Source organism: Neophocaena asiaeorientalis, unplaced genomic scaffold, assembly GCF_003031525.2.
Source record: "Neophocaena asiaeorientalis asiaeorientalis breed wild unplaced genomic scaffold, Neophocaena_asiaeorientalis_V1.1 scaffold118, whole genome shotgun sequence".
NCBI classification, from domain to species: Eukaryota; Metazoa; Chordata; class Mammalia; order Artiodactyla; family Phocoenidae; genus Neophocaena; species Neophocaena asiaeorientalis.
In genome coordinates, this window is record NW_020175528.1 from 3,099,632 (window position 1) to 3,115,920 (window position 16,289).

A 16,289-nucleotide genomic window follows, 5' to 3' on the forward strand; every position below is an offset into this window, starting at 1 on the left:
AGTAGATAAAGTAAAGATTAAGAATGAGTGAAGGAAAAAAAGAAAAAAAAAGAATGAGTGGACAATCAACAGATGAATGGATAAAGATGTGGTACATATATACAATGGAATCCTACTCAGCCATAAAAAAGAATGAAATAATACCATTTGTAGCAACATGGATGAACCAAGGGATTATCATACTATGTGAATACTATGTGAAATAAGTTAGAAAGACAAATACCATATGCTATCACTTACATGTGGAATCTAAAATATGACACAAATGAACTTTATCGACCAAACAGAAACAGACTCACAGACATAGAGAACAGACCTGTGGTTCCCAAGGGGGAGGGGGTGGGGGAGGGATAGATTGGGAGTTTGGGATTAGCAGATGTAAACTATTATATATAGAATGGATAAACAACAAGGTCCTACTGTATAGCACAGGGAACTATATTCAGTATTCTGTAATAAACCATAATGGAAAGGACTATGAAAAAGAATATATGTATGTTAACTGAATCACTTTGCTATACAGCAGAAATTAACACACTGTAAATCAACTATACTTCAATAAAATAAATTAAAAAAAAAGAACGAGTAGACAGTGAAGCAAAAAGAAAATCCAGAAAATGCAGTGTCACAGATGCCACATAAGAAAGGATGGTCAGTTGTACCGAATGCTACTGGAAGCCGAATAAGATAGGAAAAGAGAACTGACCATTAGATGTGATAGCAGGAAACTGCTTTTGACCTTAAGATGAGAATTTCAGTAGAATATTTAGAACAGAGTCAGGCTAGAATAAGCTAAAGAATGAATGGGAAATGAGAAAGCAGAGATAGAAACCTCTCAAGATATTTTGCTGATAGTCAAAATAAAATATCAGCAAAAATTGAGTCTCTTGAAAGAATGAAAGCAATCAAAAGAAAAAATAGTAAGCCTCAGGATTTATGTTTTTTCAGGTGAAGAAATAAAATAGTAAGATGATTTCAGATACGAATTTAAGACAAGGAAAGAAAAAGAAATAACATATTTTCTAACTTATCTTAAATCTAACAATGGATTTAAATATAGTTAGAAGTGATAAAGTTAGCATGTCATGCCACGGAAGGGGTAGCGCGGGGAGCTACAAACGCACTCTAATCTACAGTGAAAAAGTGGTGAAGAAAAATGAACATTTTTACCAAATGAAAAAATAAAGTCTAAGATCATATGAAAATGCATATTTTTCAATGCTAATATGTATGCTGTGACCATGTAATTTAAATCATCAGCCTTTTCAAAATAAAAATCCCAATTGAAAATTTAAATAAATCTCTAGCATTTGGAAAATATATAAAACACCTGTTTCTCCAATTTCATAATTAAGCTACAAAAAGGAGAAAAACCAAGCAAAAAACCCATACAACATATTCCTTACCATTAGTTCGGGTGACGTGATATCTCTTGGGCCCTGATATGGATCATCACTAGATGCAAATGAGGCAAGTATTGACAAACCATTGAAAACCTGTTGATAGTGTTCTCCAATACGTAGCAATAGTTCATTATGCAGTCCTTGGAAATCTTGTCTCAACAGGCTCCCGAGTTCAATTTCTGTTTCATTCTAACCCAAAGACACATTTCAAAAATTTAAGAAAAAAGTTTTTTTTCTCCATACTAATATCTTAGAAATAAGTATACTGATTTTAATACACTATTAGTTAATCAGGAGCTCTAGATCAGGTGACAAGAATTACTAATGATATAAAAAAGTCATTGGAAAAGGATTCTGACCTTGATTTCTCCTGGTAGGTCTGCCATGGGCTACAGGTAATGAAAACAAGTGATCAGACTTTATTTTGAAATAAAATTTTTAAAAGGGAGTCTAGTTTTCTATAAAGGTTCAAAATGTCATTCACTCATTATTCATGGAAATGTAACCCTGACAGGAAAATCAGTGGCTCAGAGCACAGTCTTTCTGGACAGACTGCTGATATCTAAATTCCAGCTTTATCATTTATTAGTTGTGCTGTGACTCAGACAAGTAACCTAATCTGACCTTTCTCTGCCTTAGTTTTCTCATCTATCAAATGGAAAAATAGTACTTTTATCTCACTGGGTAACTGTGAGGAGTTATCCAAGTGAAATGATCCATAAAAATTGTTTAGCAAAATTTCTGGCATGTAGTAAGAAGCACTGAAATGTTATTAACATTCCACCTTTACAATAAAGATTTTCTTTCTCAAAATGAATAAATACACTCAATATTCAAAAAGTCTCATGTGGAAAGAGATCCATAGCTGGCATATCATGAAATACGTGAAATAAATTAACATCAGAGAAAAAGAGTAGAGTTACATATGCATATCTGATAGGTTCTCTTGTTCCCATACAGCCTCTTATTCCTCAGATATTGTTGCTACTATAACACCAAAAAAAGAAGCATAAGCTATAATTTTAAATTTGAAAACTAGCAAGAAACTGGGCCAAACTGTAATCAGAGCACTAAGTAACTAAACTCAGTGCTGACACTGTACTACAGTTGAAGGATACTGCCTCTTCCGATAGATGTAATTATTTGCATATCATTAGTCATTTTACAGCTCCAATCAATTAATAAATTCTAAAATGAAATTAGCTGGGACTTCCCTGGTGGTCCAGTGGAAAGGACTCCATGCTCTCAATGCAGGGGTCCCAGGTTTGATCCCTGGTCGGAGAACTAGATCCGACATGCATGCCACAACTAAGAGTCCGTGTGCTGTAAATAAGAAGCCCACATGCCACAACTAAGAAGTCTGCATGCTGCAACTAGGAAGTCTGCATGCCACAGTGAAGATCCCGCATGCCCCAACTAAGACCTGGCACAGCCAAAATAAAAATAAATAAATAAATAAAATTAAAAAAAAAAATGAAATTAGCTGAGAATCTGATCCACGAATGGATGACTACCTATCATATACCATTATGGTAAAACAATCAAAGAATATAACAAAAGAATAATTCTATTTAATACTTTCCTTGGCCCAGGGCAAAGCTTATTTACGTACCATTTGAACTTATATTACCCTAGGATAGACTATAAACTACGGATAGACTATAAACTACTCACTCTATTTCCTATAAGAATGTCACAACAGCTTTCCTATAATGCTAATTTAAACAAAAGAGTAAAATATAAACAAATATTCAATTACCTTTAGATAATGAAGGGCACGTTCTAATTCATCCTTGGAACAGGAACAGACCAAATGGGAAAAAATATACTTGAAATTATTTATTAAAATCTCTCTACGATTGACATTTAATTGTTTTCCTAAAGTTCGAATGAGAGCAGAAGCTGCAGGGCTTGCTTTGGCAGCAAGGTCAGGTAGCAGAACTTGTAACGTTCTCTGAAAAAGAAACACTACAATTACTAAAAAGTACATTTGTCCAGGTGATAAAATATTCATATAAGCTATGTTCAAAAATAATTTAAAATGCCACACAAATTTGGAGTCCACATACAACATATCTGAATTCAGATATACCATTTATTCATTCAACACATATTTAATGAGCATCTATTATGATTCAGGCACTTCAGATACAGCAGTGAAAAAACAGACAAGGTCCCTGATGGCACAGAGTTTACACTGCAGAGGGGGAGAGACAGACAATAAATAAGCTAATGTACAAGTAGCAAAGAAAATAATTTCTCATGAGTATGTGTTAAAATGTACTCATGCTCTTAAGGCAGTGGTTCCAAGCCTGGTTTACTATTTGAGCTAACTATAGTATTTAGACAATAAGCAAGAGTAGCCATAAATACAATATTTTAAATTTTTTAAATTAAAAAGTTGATGCTGCAATATTAAAGAAAACCTTTTTAACACACCCACCATTCCAACGTGGCAACAAATCTACTTTGATTTTGGTCTGTTTCCTTTAAGATCTCGTTCATAAAATAATACACAAAATTCCAAACATAAAATGGTTGATCTTTCATTTATTATGTATCTAATGAACAACTACTACATGTCAGCCACTATCCTAGGCACCGAAGATGTGACAGCAAATAACACTCAGGCCCTGCCCTCAGAGACACTTAAACCTTATTTCTGTTATGCCTTTCAACTTAATATTAATCCTGTAAGACTGTTATGACATTATAAGGTAGCTTCTCTAAAGTATTTATAACTATTATGTTAAGGTACATAATATTCTAGGACCTAAATATTAGACACCTAGTTTCTTCTCTGGGTTTTGTCTATTTGCTACTTGGAAAATGTTGCAATAAACATCTGTGCTTTGGGGCTCCCAGATGGAACTACTGAGGGAAAAAGTAAAAATATCTTTGTGGTCCTTAGTGTATAGTATCATATTTCCTTCTAGGATTTGTCCAATTTACATGCAATTTAACTTTGTTAAAATATGATAATACTGTAGAGAAAAATTCTGCATGGATCACTATTATAATATTAACTAAGAAAAATAAACTTTGCCTTCAGGAAAACATAAGAAGATAATCTACACCATCCATCTTTCAAACCTCAGCCCCACTAATGACTTTTCAAAGGCTTCCCAAACTACTCCATACTACAAACTCTATCATCTGAATTCACAGGTCATCTATAGCACTAGTTTGTACTATATTACTCCAACTCCTTAAGGCTAGGTAAGATCATATTAGACTTTCCATTACCAATGGAACCAATCATAGCACTAAAGACATAAGGGCTCAGTAAACTGAACTAATTAGCATTAATTAAATAGTATGAACCTTTCAAGATAGCTAACTCTATAGAGCAATGACTCAAATCAACACGTATTTCACTTTTATAACGTAAGTAATATTATATCAAAGTCAAAGGAAAACATGCAAATTTGAAAATCTATGGTCTACATTGTACTTGCCAGATTTTCTTTAAAAAAAATCTAGAATGGAATAAACACAAAATATTAATTGAAAACCTCAATTAAGTCAACTATACTTTGCAACTTACAGTAAGGAAACGATTAAGATCAGGAAAGTCAAAAACATTGGCAATTTCAGACAAGGTATTTAAAGCCATTTCTCTCTGGTGAGCCACATCTTGTTTCCGCATCTCAGCATTCTGGCATGGAGTACTAGGAAGCACTGTCATCTGACTGGAGTGGAGGGATTCTACCAAAAACTAAAGAAAGATGATTTATTAGTTTTCACACAAGGAAGAACATTTAACTAATATGCTTTAAGTTAACATAAAGGACAGTATTGGACAGTGTTCTAAACATATTACCTAAATTAGTTCATTTAATTTTTGTAACAACCTTAATGAGGTAGATTGTGCATATACTCCCTTTTACAGATGAAGTAACCAGGCTTAGTTAAGAAACGAATATCTTGCTAAGGATTACACCACTAACACAGTGCAAAGCCTGTATTTTAACATATCCTTACTTTTCAGCCTTGAATCAACCTTTTTTTTTTTAAAACAAAGTGCCTTATCCATAATATCAAGGCATAAAAAAGTTTATTATCACTAAAAGAAAGGCTAATACAGAAAGGCTTCTCTTAACAGATTAACAATAGAGAGTAATAATTATTATAAGATGATTTTTCCCTTCTCCCATTTATAAACAATATCTTCAGACCAAGATACGAAAATATAAAAATGATGAGATTTACATTCTTTTAAATAAACCATTTTTAAAAATACCTCTTTTTTAAAGCAAGAAAGGTAAAACATATATGTGTTCTTTTTTTAACTTTTGCAAAGTAATTCTATTTCCTATAGTCAAGGCCAATGCGGACTCTCACCTGACAGATGGGTTTCTTATACTGGCTGAAAAAGTTTTGCAGTTTAACACTTTTAGCTGCAACCAGAGCTCTAATTTCTGTGTATGCTGCTCCAGAGACAGATGCTGACTTGGATAATAAACAATGCAATAAGTGCAAGAGTGCAAAAGGTACCAAATCCCCTTTTGCTGCCCTAAAATTATTTAAAAAAAAAAAAAGTTACCATCAATGTTTTGAAAATAAATGGAAATCCACAAATAAATGCATACTGATATCACACTTCTTCCTATAACATTACATCTCTCCTAATACCATTTCTTTTTTTTTATACTTGAAAATCTTTTATTAGTCACCTCTTAAGCTTCTCTGCAACAAAAATGTACACAAATTAGAATTTTAACTGTTTTATGTTCTTGATTCTTTTTTTTTTTAACATCTTTATTGGGGTATAATTGCTTTACAATGGTGTGTTAGTTTCTGCTATATAACAAAGTGAATCTGTTATACATATACATATGTTCCCATATCTCTTCCCTGTTGCATCTCCCTCCCTCCCACCCTCCCTATCCCACCCCTCCAGGCGGTCACAAAGCACTGAGCTGATATCCCTGTGCTATGCAGCTGCTTCCCACTAGCTATCTACCTTACGTTTGTTAGTGTATATATGTCCATGCCTCTCTCTCGCTTTGTCACAGCTCACCCTTCCCCCTCCCCATATCCTCAAGCCCGTTCTCCAGTAGGTCTGTGTCTTTATTCCTGCTCCTATCACCATTTCTAACAGCAGGCAAACAATAAAGGAAAATGGCCAAAATAAGTAAGGAAGTATACAAAAGCTGCCAAACATACCTTCCAATATCCCCTGTTGTAAGAATCAAGGTATCCTTCAACTCATTATTTCTTGAGATCTGAGCATGTGTATATGCTTCCTTCATTCTTAAGACAAAAAGCTAGACCAATAAAATTAACTAGTTAAAATTTTAAAGTCAGGTTTATGAAAACACACAAAAAAAATTTAAATAAAATTTTAATAAAATAAAAATAAAGTAAAATTAAATTTAAAATAAAAATCATCAACCTCTTTTATAAATCCATCTTCAGCATCCAAGGATTCCAATATATGCTTGATATTTCCACTAAAAGCCACTCTAACATCCTTGTCTGGATCTTCCATTAAATTTAATAAAGTTCCAAGAACCATTTTTACATCTGTTTCATCTTCTCTAAAATCAAGGTGCTTACAAAGATGATACAGATTATCTATGAAAGCTAAAGGGCAAAAGCATAAAATACTTAATTTAACACAGTAAACAGAAAAGTTTTACTATAAAAATACTGTCAATAAATAATATACTACAAAGAATGCTAAGTTGTCTAATAAAGTCAATATTTAGTGTTTAAATTTGTAAAGCACACAGAATTGTGGAGGATTAAAACGAATAAATACTGAATACTTATGAAACTGAATACTTATAAATTTAAATTTACTTTTACTTAATAAAAGTTATACATAATTTAAATCTAAAATAAATTCTAGAATTTTTTAAAGTTTTAAAATGACTAGTCACTTAGATTTTGTAGATCATTATATTACTGGGATAGATTTAAAAGCACATTTCACTAATCTAAAGAACTGTGAATTAAGGGCAAGCTTAGCCTTACTGTTAATCTTACTTTGTTTTTACAGATTTATTATTTATTTATTTTATTTATTTTTGGCTGTGTCAGGTCTTAGTTGCGGCACGCGGGATCTTTCATTGCAGTGCTCGGGCTCTTCGCTGTGGTGCACAGGCTTCTCTCTAGTTGTGGCATACGGGTTTTCTCTCTCTAGTTGTTGCGCGCAGGCTCCAGGAAGCACAAGCTCAGTAGCTGTGGCACAGGGGCTTAGTTGCCCCGCGGGTGTGGGATCTTAGTTCCCTGACCAGGGATTGAACCTGCGTGCCCTACACTGTAAGGCGGGTTTTCTACCACTGGATCACCAGGGCAGTCCCTGTTAATCTTATATTACATTACATTACATTACTAGATTTAGGGAGTCCTAGAAATCACCTATCATACATTGTTTTGAAAACTTGAGGGCAAGTTGTAATTTATTACACAAGCAATCTTCCAAGTATGTGTATAAATCTCATGCTCCCAACAAATCCATACACCATTACCATCGGAAAGCAGCAAAGATACAATCCATACTCCTCAGCTGGGCAAAGTATCTAACTATTTGAAGTTTTAAGGTCCAAAGTAGTGGCAGGGGACACATTAACAAGGTCCCTGGGATCACTGAAGAGGATACAGAATACTGAAACTCACAATATTGAAACAAACATCAGGTATGCCCCACTATACTGTCAAATCACAAAAGCATTTAGAAAATCTAAATATTACTTCCATTGTTAGTTCTGTGATACAGTCTAATACCAGACATCCCTTTTATGAATGATCATTACATAAGCATTGACTCTATCAAGCAAGTCTAATTTTTTAAGGCTTTAGCCTAATTCCACCACTGATTTTAAAAACAGAGCTTAAATCAGTTTTTGTGTGTGTGTGTGTGTGGTATGTGGGCCTCTCACTGTTGTGGCCTCTCCCGTTGTGGAGCACAGGCTCCAGACGCGCAGGCTCAACGGCTATGGCTCACGGGCCCAGCCACTCCGCGGCATGTGGGATCTTCCCGGACTGGGGCACAAACCCGTGTCCCCTGCATCGGCAGGTGGACTCTCAACCACTGCACCACCAGGGAAGCCCTTAAATAGGTTTTAAAATATTAAATAAATCATAACAAACCACTCACCAAGTTTCACAGGACTAGGTAATTTTTTTTTCAGTAGGAAAAGGAATGGCTTGCAAACAGACACTTTTAGTCGAGAAGATGAACATTCATGTTGAGAAGTGACTTTTAGGCTCTTACATAAGAGGTCAATACGTCTATGTTCAGAGAAAGGCTCTGATAAAGAACTTGTCAAATAAAACATGCCATGAAGTGTACAGACAAGCTGACCAAGTATAGATGCAAATTCTTTCTTGACAATGTCAGAATCATCTTTGACTTTATCTCTATGGGGAAAAAAACAAAAAGTACTAAACCTTCTTGCTTAATTTTGTGGTCTAAATAGTCTTGTTTAATTTGAGGCAAAAGTACTGGTAAAACAAAAGGTAGAAGGAAAAAATTTTTAATTCTAAAGCAATGTTTGTTCTATATACCCAGCAATAAACATAAATTTGCATATATGATATCTGTCCAATCAAGTTGTATATTCAAATTAAAATATTAATACATACATAAGAATCTTGGGAACTCTGTTATAAGAATTCTGCTGCTGTAATAAGATAAAAAATCCATTAATACAACTTGTCCGGATTACTTCATGGGAGCTCTGCAGGGCCCAGCTGTAAACTGCGGTTCTCCACTCAAGGTATATTCTTCTTGGAAAAAGAGTTAGAAGAAATACGCATCGTGACTGTGCCTGTGGTGCTGAAAAAATTAAGTCTATTAATCAAGATTTCTAAGTGTTAATTTTATATATATATATACACACACACACACACACACACACACACACACACATATATTTACTCTCTGTTGTAAAGTCAAATAACATTTAAAATACATATAGTATTTAATTAAGAGCTCCTTTTCCAAAAATAAAGCATGTGCACTGAAAAAGGTCTATGCCCAATCTTACTAGATAATCAGGGAAATCCAAATTGAAACACCCATCAGATAGCAAAAAACATATGTTTGTTTAGGTAGTTATGTCTCTGACATTTTCTTTTTTTTTTTAGCCGCACTGCGTGGCTTGTGGGATTTTAGCTTCCTGACCAGGGATCGAACCTGGGCCTTCTGCAGTGAGAGCACAGAGTCCTAACCACTGGACGGCCAAGGAATTCCCTCTTTTTTTTTTTTTAAGATAACAAAATTTTAAAATTTGACAATGCCAAGTGCTGGTGAAGATATGAAACAACAGGAACTCACATATTCTGCTAACAGAAATATAAACTGGAATGACATCTTTGGAGAACAATGTTGGTAGAATAGAGTTGAGGATGTACAAATCCTACAATTTACTCCTTTCTATATGTCTAACTCCTTCTTTTTAAATTATTAAAAAATGTACCTTCTCTTCTAATTATTGAAAAAATAGAAATGATAAGTGTTAGAAGTCCTATATAGAGATAAATGAAAAGAAAACAAATCACATATATAGAATTTTGTGACCACTTACAGTAGCTATCTGAAATCCTCTGGCTTACTGTTAGAAGGCTGGTGGCAAATGTGGTCAACTTTAAAGAGCCATCATCAGAATGGGAACAAATCCACGGAAGCGAGAGCATTCCACATAAGTCTTCCAGGATATGATCTTCAAATGAAGTTTTTACTACAGAAATACACAATAGGTGATTAATTATACCTTTTCTTTAATCATATTTGCCTGTGTCTTCTTTCAATAAAAAAAAGACATTCTAAACATCTTTTACAAGTGGAATTACAGCAAACATTCAATAAACAGGGGTTCTTAACACAGAGATGATGTTCTGAGGTCTGTGAATTCAAAGGAATTAAATGTGACTTTATAAAAATATGCATTTACAGGGGCTTCCCTGGTGGCGCAGTGGTTGGGAGTCCGCCTGCCGATGCAGGGGACACGGGTTCGTGCCCCGGTCCAGGAGGATCCCACGTGCCGCAGAGTGGCTGGGCCCGTGAGCCATGGCTGCTGAGCCTGCACGTCCGGAGCCTGTGCTCCACAATGGGAGAGGCCACAACAGTGAGAGGCCCGCGTACCGCCAAAAAAAAAAAAAAAATGCATTTATATGTGTTTTAGGAGAAGCAGCATAGCATTCTTCAGATTCTCAAATCAAAAATTTTAAAGTTATAGTTTCTATTGACTGAAAAAGAATAAATCAAAATGTTAGACAAATAAATTTAGAACTTACAAATTACTCAGCTTAATAGAACTAAAGTCAAGAAAAAACTTTTGGGTAGTCCCAACAATTGCATATTTAAGCCTCAAGCAAAAGAGAAAACCTATTCTATACTGATTACCTTTTAAGGTTATTTTGATCTATTGGGTTTTTGTACTCACCTTGAATATACATCAAAGCATCATATATTTTTACCACTTTGTCAATAATTGTCTCCAGGTCAGGTTTCTGAACAGATTCTAACAAAGTCCTGCAGCTCTTAAGTACTTTTGTGTAAAAATCCAAAGACATCCAAGTTATCACTACTGAAAGTTTCTTCTTACATTTCTGTTGACAGTCCTTGAAATCACAGTAGCTGCAGTTAAAACATTTTTTAAGACATAGAATTAAAATGAATTTTGTTATAGTCAAAACTAGTACCGTAGTAAGCCAAAAGAAACTTTGAGTATGGGACTTCCCTGGTGGTGCAGTGGTTAAGAATCCACCTGCCAATGCAGGGGACACAGGTTCAAGCCCTGGTCCAGGAAGATCCCACATGGTGCAGAGCAACTAAGCCCGTGCGCCACAACTACTGAGACTGCACTCTAGAGCTCTCAAGCCACAACTATTGAGCCCACATGCCACAACTACTGAAGGCCACGCACCTAGAGCCTGTGCTCCGCAACAAGAGAAGCCACTGCAATGAAAAGCCCGCGCACCGCAAGGAAGAGTAGCCCCGGCTCGCTGCAACTAGAGAAAGCCTGTGCGCAGCAGAAGACCCAACGCAGCCAAAAATAAATAAACTAATTTAAAAAAATTGTGAGTATGAAACTAACCTATAACTTTAAACTAATTCAAAGTAAATGTGCATATTAATGAATGTATCATTATTATTTTAAGTTTAATCCCTTTATGCCTAAATCACTCAGGATTTGGTAAAGCTAATCTATGATACCTAAATGTGACACCACCAGGCTTTAAAATAATAGAAGATATGCCTGTGTAAACCGTTTCTTAATTATATGAGAAAGGCAGACTTCAACCTAATTAGCTATTCCTTCAAGTTATCTCAAATTCCAAATTTAATGCAATCTGAATTAATATAGTTTCTTTAAAATCTCCTTCATAACTTTGTATTAGCTAGTTAAGAGTCAGAAAATACAGAATAAACGATTATGTAAAAAATTAACAAGGAGTGTTGGTCTATAATGTGGCAGTAAAAATAAGACTAAATCTTCAGAGGGGGTTCACACTTTGTTTCTTCTGATAATTAGCCTATATTAAGAATGCTAAACGGAAAATATACCTCTAACGAGTTTTAAATTCCTACTTTTATGATCAAAGGGCAAAGTTCTCTTGACGAAACGTTTGGCTAGAAGAGCACTGGCTTCTGAGTTGTATAAAAATGTGTTCTACTTTTCTGCCCAGGAAAGTTAGTTTAGGCTTCAGACAAAAATGAGCCTCAATTTCTCTGAGCCTCAATTTCTAGTGTGTAAAGTGGACATAATAGCATTTACTTCACAGAACTGTTGTAAAGATTAAATAAGATATGTACAGTACCTAACACAGTATCTGGCATTTAGCAGGTGCTCAAAAAAAAAATTTCTATTTCACTGAAATGTTTGTGTTCTAAGGTCACAAAAATCAAGTGAATAAAGAGGTCTTCTAAAACAATAAATTCAAATTTATTACACAAAACCCACCCAGAAAATACAAGTTGTTTTACCAGTCCATGTTTTGATGAGAACAATGAACAGTACACAGAGCAGTCAGTTGTAGGATGACAGCGATTCCTTCTAAAGTCTCAATAACAGGATTCTTCAGGTTATTGAATTCAAGGAAAACCTGAAGGGACTCAGCCTTCTGTATCAGTGCACTCCATAATATGCTCTTTTTGTTCATATCCACATGTTTAATTCTGTAATTAATTATAGCCAGAGTATAAAGATATTCATATTCACTTATATAATTTTGCTCACACATGAAAAATATTTAAAACAAAAGATAGCATGTAATGGCAACTACTGAAATTTTTTTTTTTTTTGGGCCACACTGTGTGGCTTCTGGGATCTTAGTTCCCCAGCCAGGGATTGAACCTGGGCCACGGCAGTGAAAGCGCCGAGTCCTACTAACCACTGGACTGCCAGGGACCCTACAACTATTGAAATTTAAAACAACTTTTATAGTTGGCTGAAGCATGGGAATTCTTTGGCTACATTACAAAAAAATAGTTCGTTAACATTTTTTAAATTGCTTATAGATGTAAAGTCTCAGAGATTTTTCATGTATTAAAAAGTTAAATTAGGCAAGTAAAGACTTAAAAAGTCTTTTAAGTAACCATATTTAGCCATGAAATCTCATACTAGAATAGACTACAAGCACTATTAAGATATTTTAAGCATTCCTTTGACTACCTATAGAAAGAACAAATGTTCTTTGTGTATTTAAGTCAAAGCACTTACGTAAAGATGATTTTTAAGTGACTAAAGTTTTATTAAGTGGCTAAATACAAACTGAATGAAGGTCATACTCCTCTGTCTGTTTTGGTGCTCTTTTGGAAGAGTTAAGAGATGAGCTGAGTCGACGCCTTTTGGGTGACAGTCCATCGCTATTACTGCTGAGGTTTTCCTGTTGAAATTGGCACTGAACCTCCTCAATGATTTCCATACTTTCCATTTTTAAGGCTGCATAAAGTGGGCCCAACAAATACTGAGAAAGCAAAAATAATTTAAAAGACTAATTCTTAGAAAATAAGTTTATATTATTCATAGACAGCAAAAATGCATTAGGTATTAAGATGTCAAATAAGGTAAATTATTTTCAGAGTCTCATCAGACAAACAAAAACCTAAGTTAATCTATATTATTTCACAGTCTATACATCGACATATGTATAGTTCTATATCTAGAACTATGGTCTATAGTCTTAGAAGGCCTAAGACAAATCCTTCTGTCTATAACCTGTTTTTCCCTAAACCAAAATGACACAAAGAAAAATTCTACAAGGGAATTACTAACTTCTTTTATACTACAAATCTAGCAAGACTTACAGATAAAATAAACTAAAATATTTAATCAATTTATTGTATGTCTATTTTATTGTAGTGTCTCCCACAGTCTAAATAGAAAAAAAAGGCATAATTTGGCACGACTAGTACTATATACCCATAGGTTTTCTAGAAGTGACTGATTATAACCTGTCAAAGAAAAATCTATGTGAGTGCTCAAAGTTTTTGCAGTGAAGTTGATAACTGGCTCCTTTTTAATTAATAATGCAACGAACGTGTTTACACTTCACAAACTCTACTTTAAAACTCCATTGGCAGTTCATTACCAATGTAGTGCACGAATGTTTCTAAAATCAAATTAAAAATCCATAATAGGAAGCCAAAGTACATTATGAAAATCATCCCATTCTGAATGTACATTATTAAAGATATTTTATTTTCTCATTATTAATCTTGCATATATGCATACACTTAAATTAAGAACAAATTACATGCTTAACAAGTAACCTTACAAACGACTTACCTCTGCATCTACCTGAACTCCAAGCACATCCACAAGAGCTCTACAAATATTTCTCACATGAACCTTCCTGACTTGTAAAGCAGATTCATACCCAGCTGGCACATATCTAAGGAAATACTGCAGTAAATGGCACAAAGCTGCTTTTAGCAAATCAGACTTAAGCTGCATAAGCACACCATCTTCAAACATGACACAGAGTTTTTCTAGCAGCATATTTAAATAGACAGGCTCAACATTTCTATAAGCTTCTGCTTCAAAGGGGAATAGTGTCTTTATCAGCTTTGATAATGGCTCTTCATAGAGTTTCAACTGGTCAGCATCCATTTCTACAAGGTGTTTTAATAATTCCAAAAATGAGCTGAAAAAAGTGCTGGCTGGTTGTGCCGGTAGTCCTCCAAGCTCAAAGAGTTCAGTTAAAAGGCTAATTGCTAAGGATTTAACTTTTGGACTACCATACTCTAGCAGAACACAAACTATCCGCCAAAGTAAGAGTTCTTGCCTTCTAAAAAACACAATTGCAATAATACGAATAAGAACTGTTAATAAAGTGACTTCGATAAACTCTAAATTTTGCATGTTCATGAACTGCAAAGGAGCTGGTTGTAAATACCCTACATGTTCATCTAATTGACTTAAAAATCGGCTAACTACCACTGGCCATTCCACAAAGTGTCCCGTTGCATCTCTTTCGTGGAGGTAAATCAAATCTTCAAAAAGATGTAATAATTCCTTCGTCAGTACTCCAAAAATGGCAGGACTCTTGCTTTTAAAAAGAAATAATAATGAGCAGATGACTTCACAGATTTTTTTGTGTAACATGTGACAGGATGGAGTTGCTGCAATCCGTAGAAGTCTTGTTATGATCCAGTTACTGAATTCTTTGAAATAAACAAACAAAAAAGATATTAAATAAATAAATACATCAGAGTGCCAATCAATTTGCTAAATGCTTGATGATTTATTTTTAAAGTGTAAACTTCACTAATAAAATAGTCTAAAACATTCTCTACACAATGGAAACATATTATAATAATTTAGAATACCAATTTTGGTGTCAGATAAGTTCCTAGCTCTCCACTTATCAGTCATGTGAACTTTTCATTTCTCTAAACTTCTGTAACTTCATCTATGAAAGGGGAATAATGACACCTACTTTATATGCTACCCTGATCAAGTAAGATAATATATTTGAAATTCTCAGCATAGTGCCTCAAGTTAAATAAAGGCTCAATAAATAGTAATTATCACTCCTTCAACAAATATTATTGAGTAGTGACTCTGTCTCAGATGCATAAGAACAAATCAGTCATAGTCCTGTCCTCCTGAATCCTATAATATAGTTTCTCAAACTTCTTAACTGCAACTAAGAGATATATTTTATATCACAACCCAGTATACATATACATATTTTTAAAATTTAAATATGTGAAACAAAAGTTTCATGTACTTATTACATGTACATTGCATGTACTTGTTACATGCAATGTACTATGATATTTTCTAGTCAATTATATTTCATCTTCAATACCCACTAAATGGGTTATAACCTGTTTTTTAAAAATCAGTGTAGCAAAGAATATTAGACAAACAGGTATTTATAATATAGTTTAAAAACTACTATGACAGAAGAAATATAGAACACTCTGTACTAACAGCATAAAGAAAGAGCAACTAAGCCAGTCCTAGAGTAGGCAGTCAGTAATGGTCAGAAAAGACTTTTTAGAGGACATACTATCAAAGTTGAGTCTTAAATTCAAGCAAAAAATTTTTAAAATGCTCTATGCATTGTACAGAAAAAGAAAAAGCTATGTGCTTTACACCTCTTTATGAGGAAGCCAATAAAGGGACAAAAGTAGCATTTTAGGCTTGAGGGCCATATGATCTCCATGTCCACTACTCAGTGTTGCCTTTGAAGTAGTTGCAGACAATAAGTAAACGAATGATCATGGCTGTGTTCCAATAAAACTTTGTTCACAGAAACAGGTGGCCAGCCTGTGGGCCATGGTTTGCTAACGCCTGATCTAGAAGAAAGAGATTACCAAAATCAGAAAAAAGAAAACTTCTAAAGTTTTCAATGGCATATGAACATATTCAATTACTTCCACTCCATTCTGGGTACCTAGTTCATAATAAAAGAAAA

General features: G+C 34.3%; 1 protein-coding gene across 1 annotated transcript in view; it reads right to left on the bottom strand.

The window, feature by feature from the left end:
* The window catches only part of ATR (ATR checkpoint kinase), a 102,134-nt gene that overhangs the window by 74,029 nt on the left and 11,816 nt on the right, over positions 1-16,289 (bottom strand). Inside the window, exons 4-16 of the mRNA XM_024769090.1 lie at positions 14,150-15,027; positions 13,150-13,328; positions 12,346-12,537; positions 10,802-10,995; positions 9,944-10,096; positions 9,000-9,192; positions 8,512-8,774; positions 6,802-6,992; positions 6,573-6,673; positions 5,748-5,919; positions 4,951-5,121; positions 3,163-3,357; positions 1,407-1,592 (exon numbers count right to left, since the gene is read on the bottom strand). Of these exons, the coding sequence (XP_024624858.1) occupies positions 1,407-1,592; positions 3,163-3,357; positions 4,951-5,121; positions 5,748-5,919; positions 6,573-6,673; positions 6,802-6,992; positions 8,512-8,774; positions 9,000-9,192; positions 9,944-10,096; positions 10,802-10,995; positions 12,346-12,537; positions 13,150-13,328; positions 14,150-15,027 (3,068 nt within the window). The remainder of the gene's footprint in view (positions 1-1,406; positions 1,593-3,162; positions 3,358-4,950; positions 5,122-5,747; positions 5,920-6,572; positions 6,674-6,801; positions 6,993-8,511; positions 8,775-8,999; positions 9,193-9,943; positions 10,097-10,801; positions 10,996-12,345; positions 12,538-13,149; positions 13,329-14,149; positions 15,028-16,289) is intronic.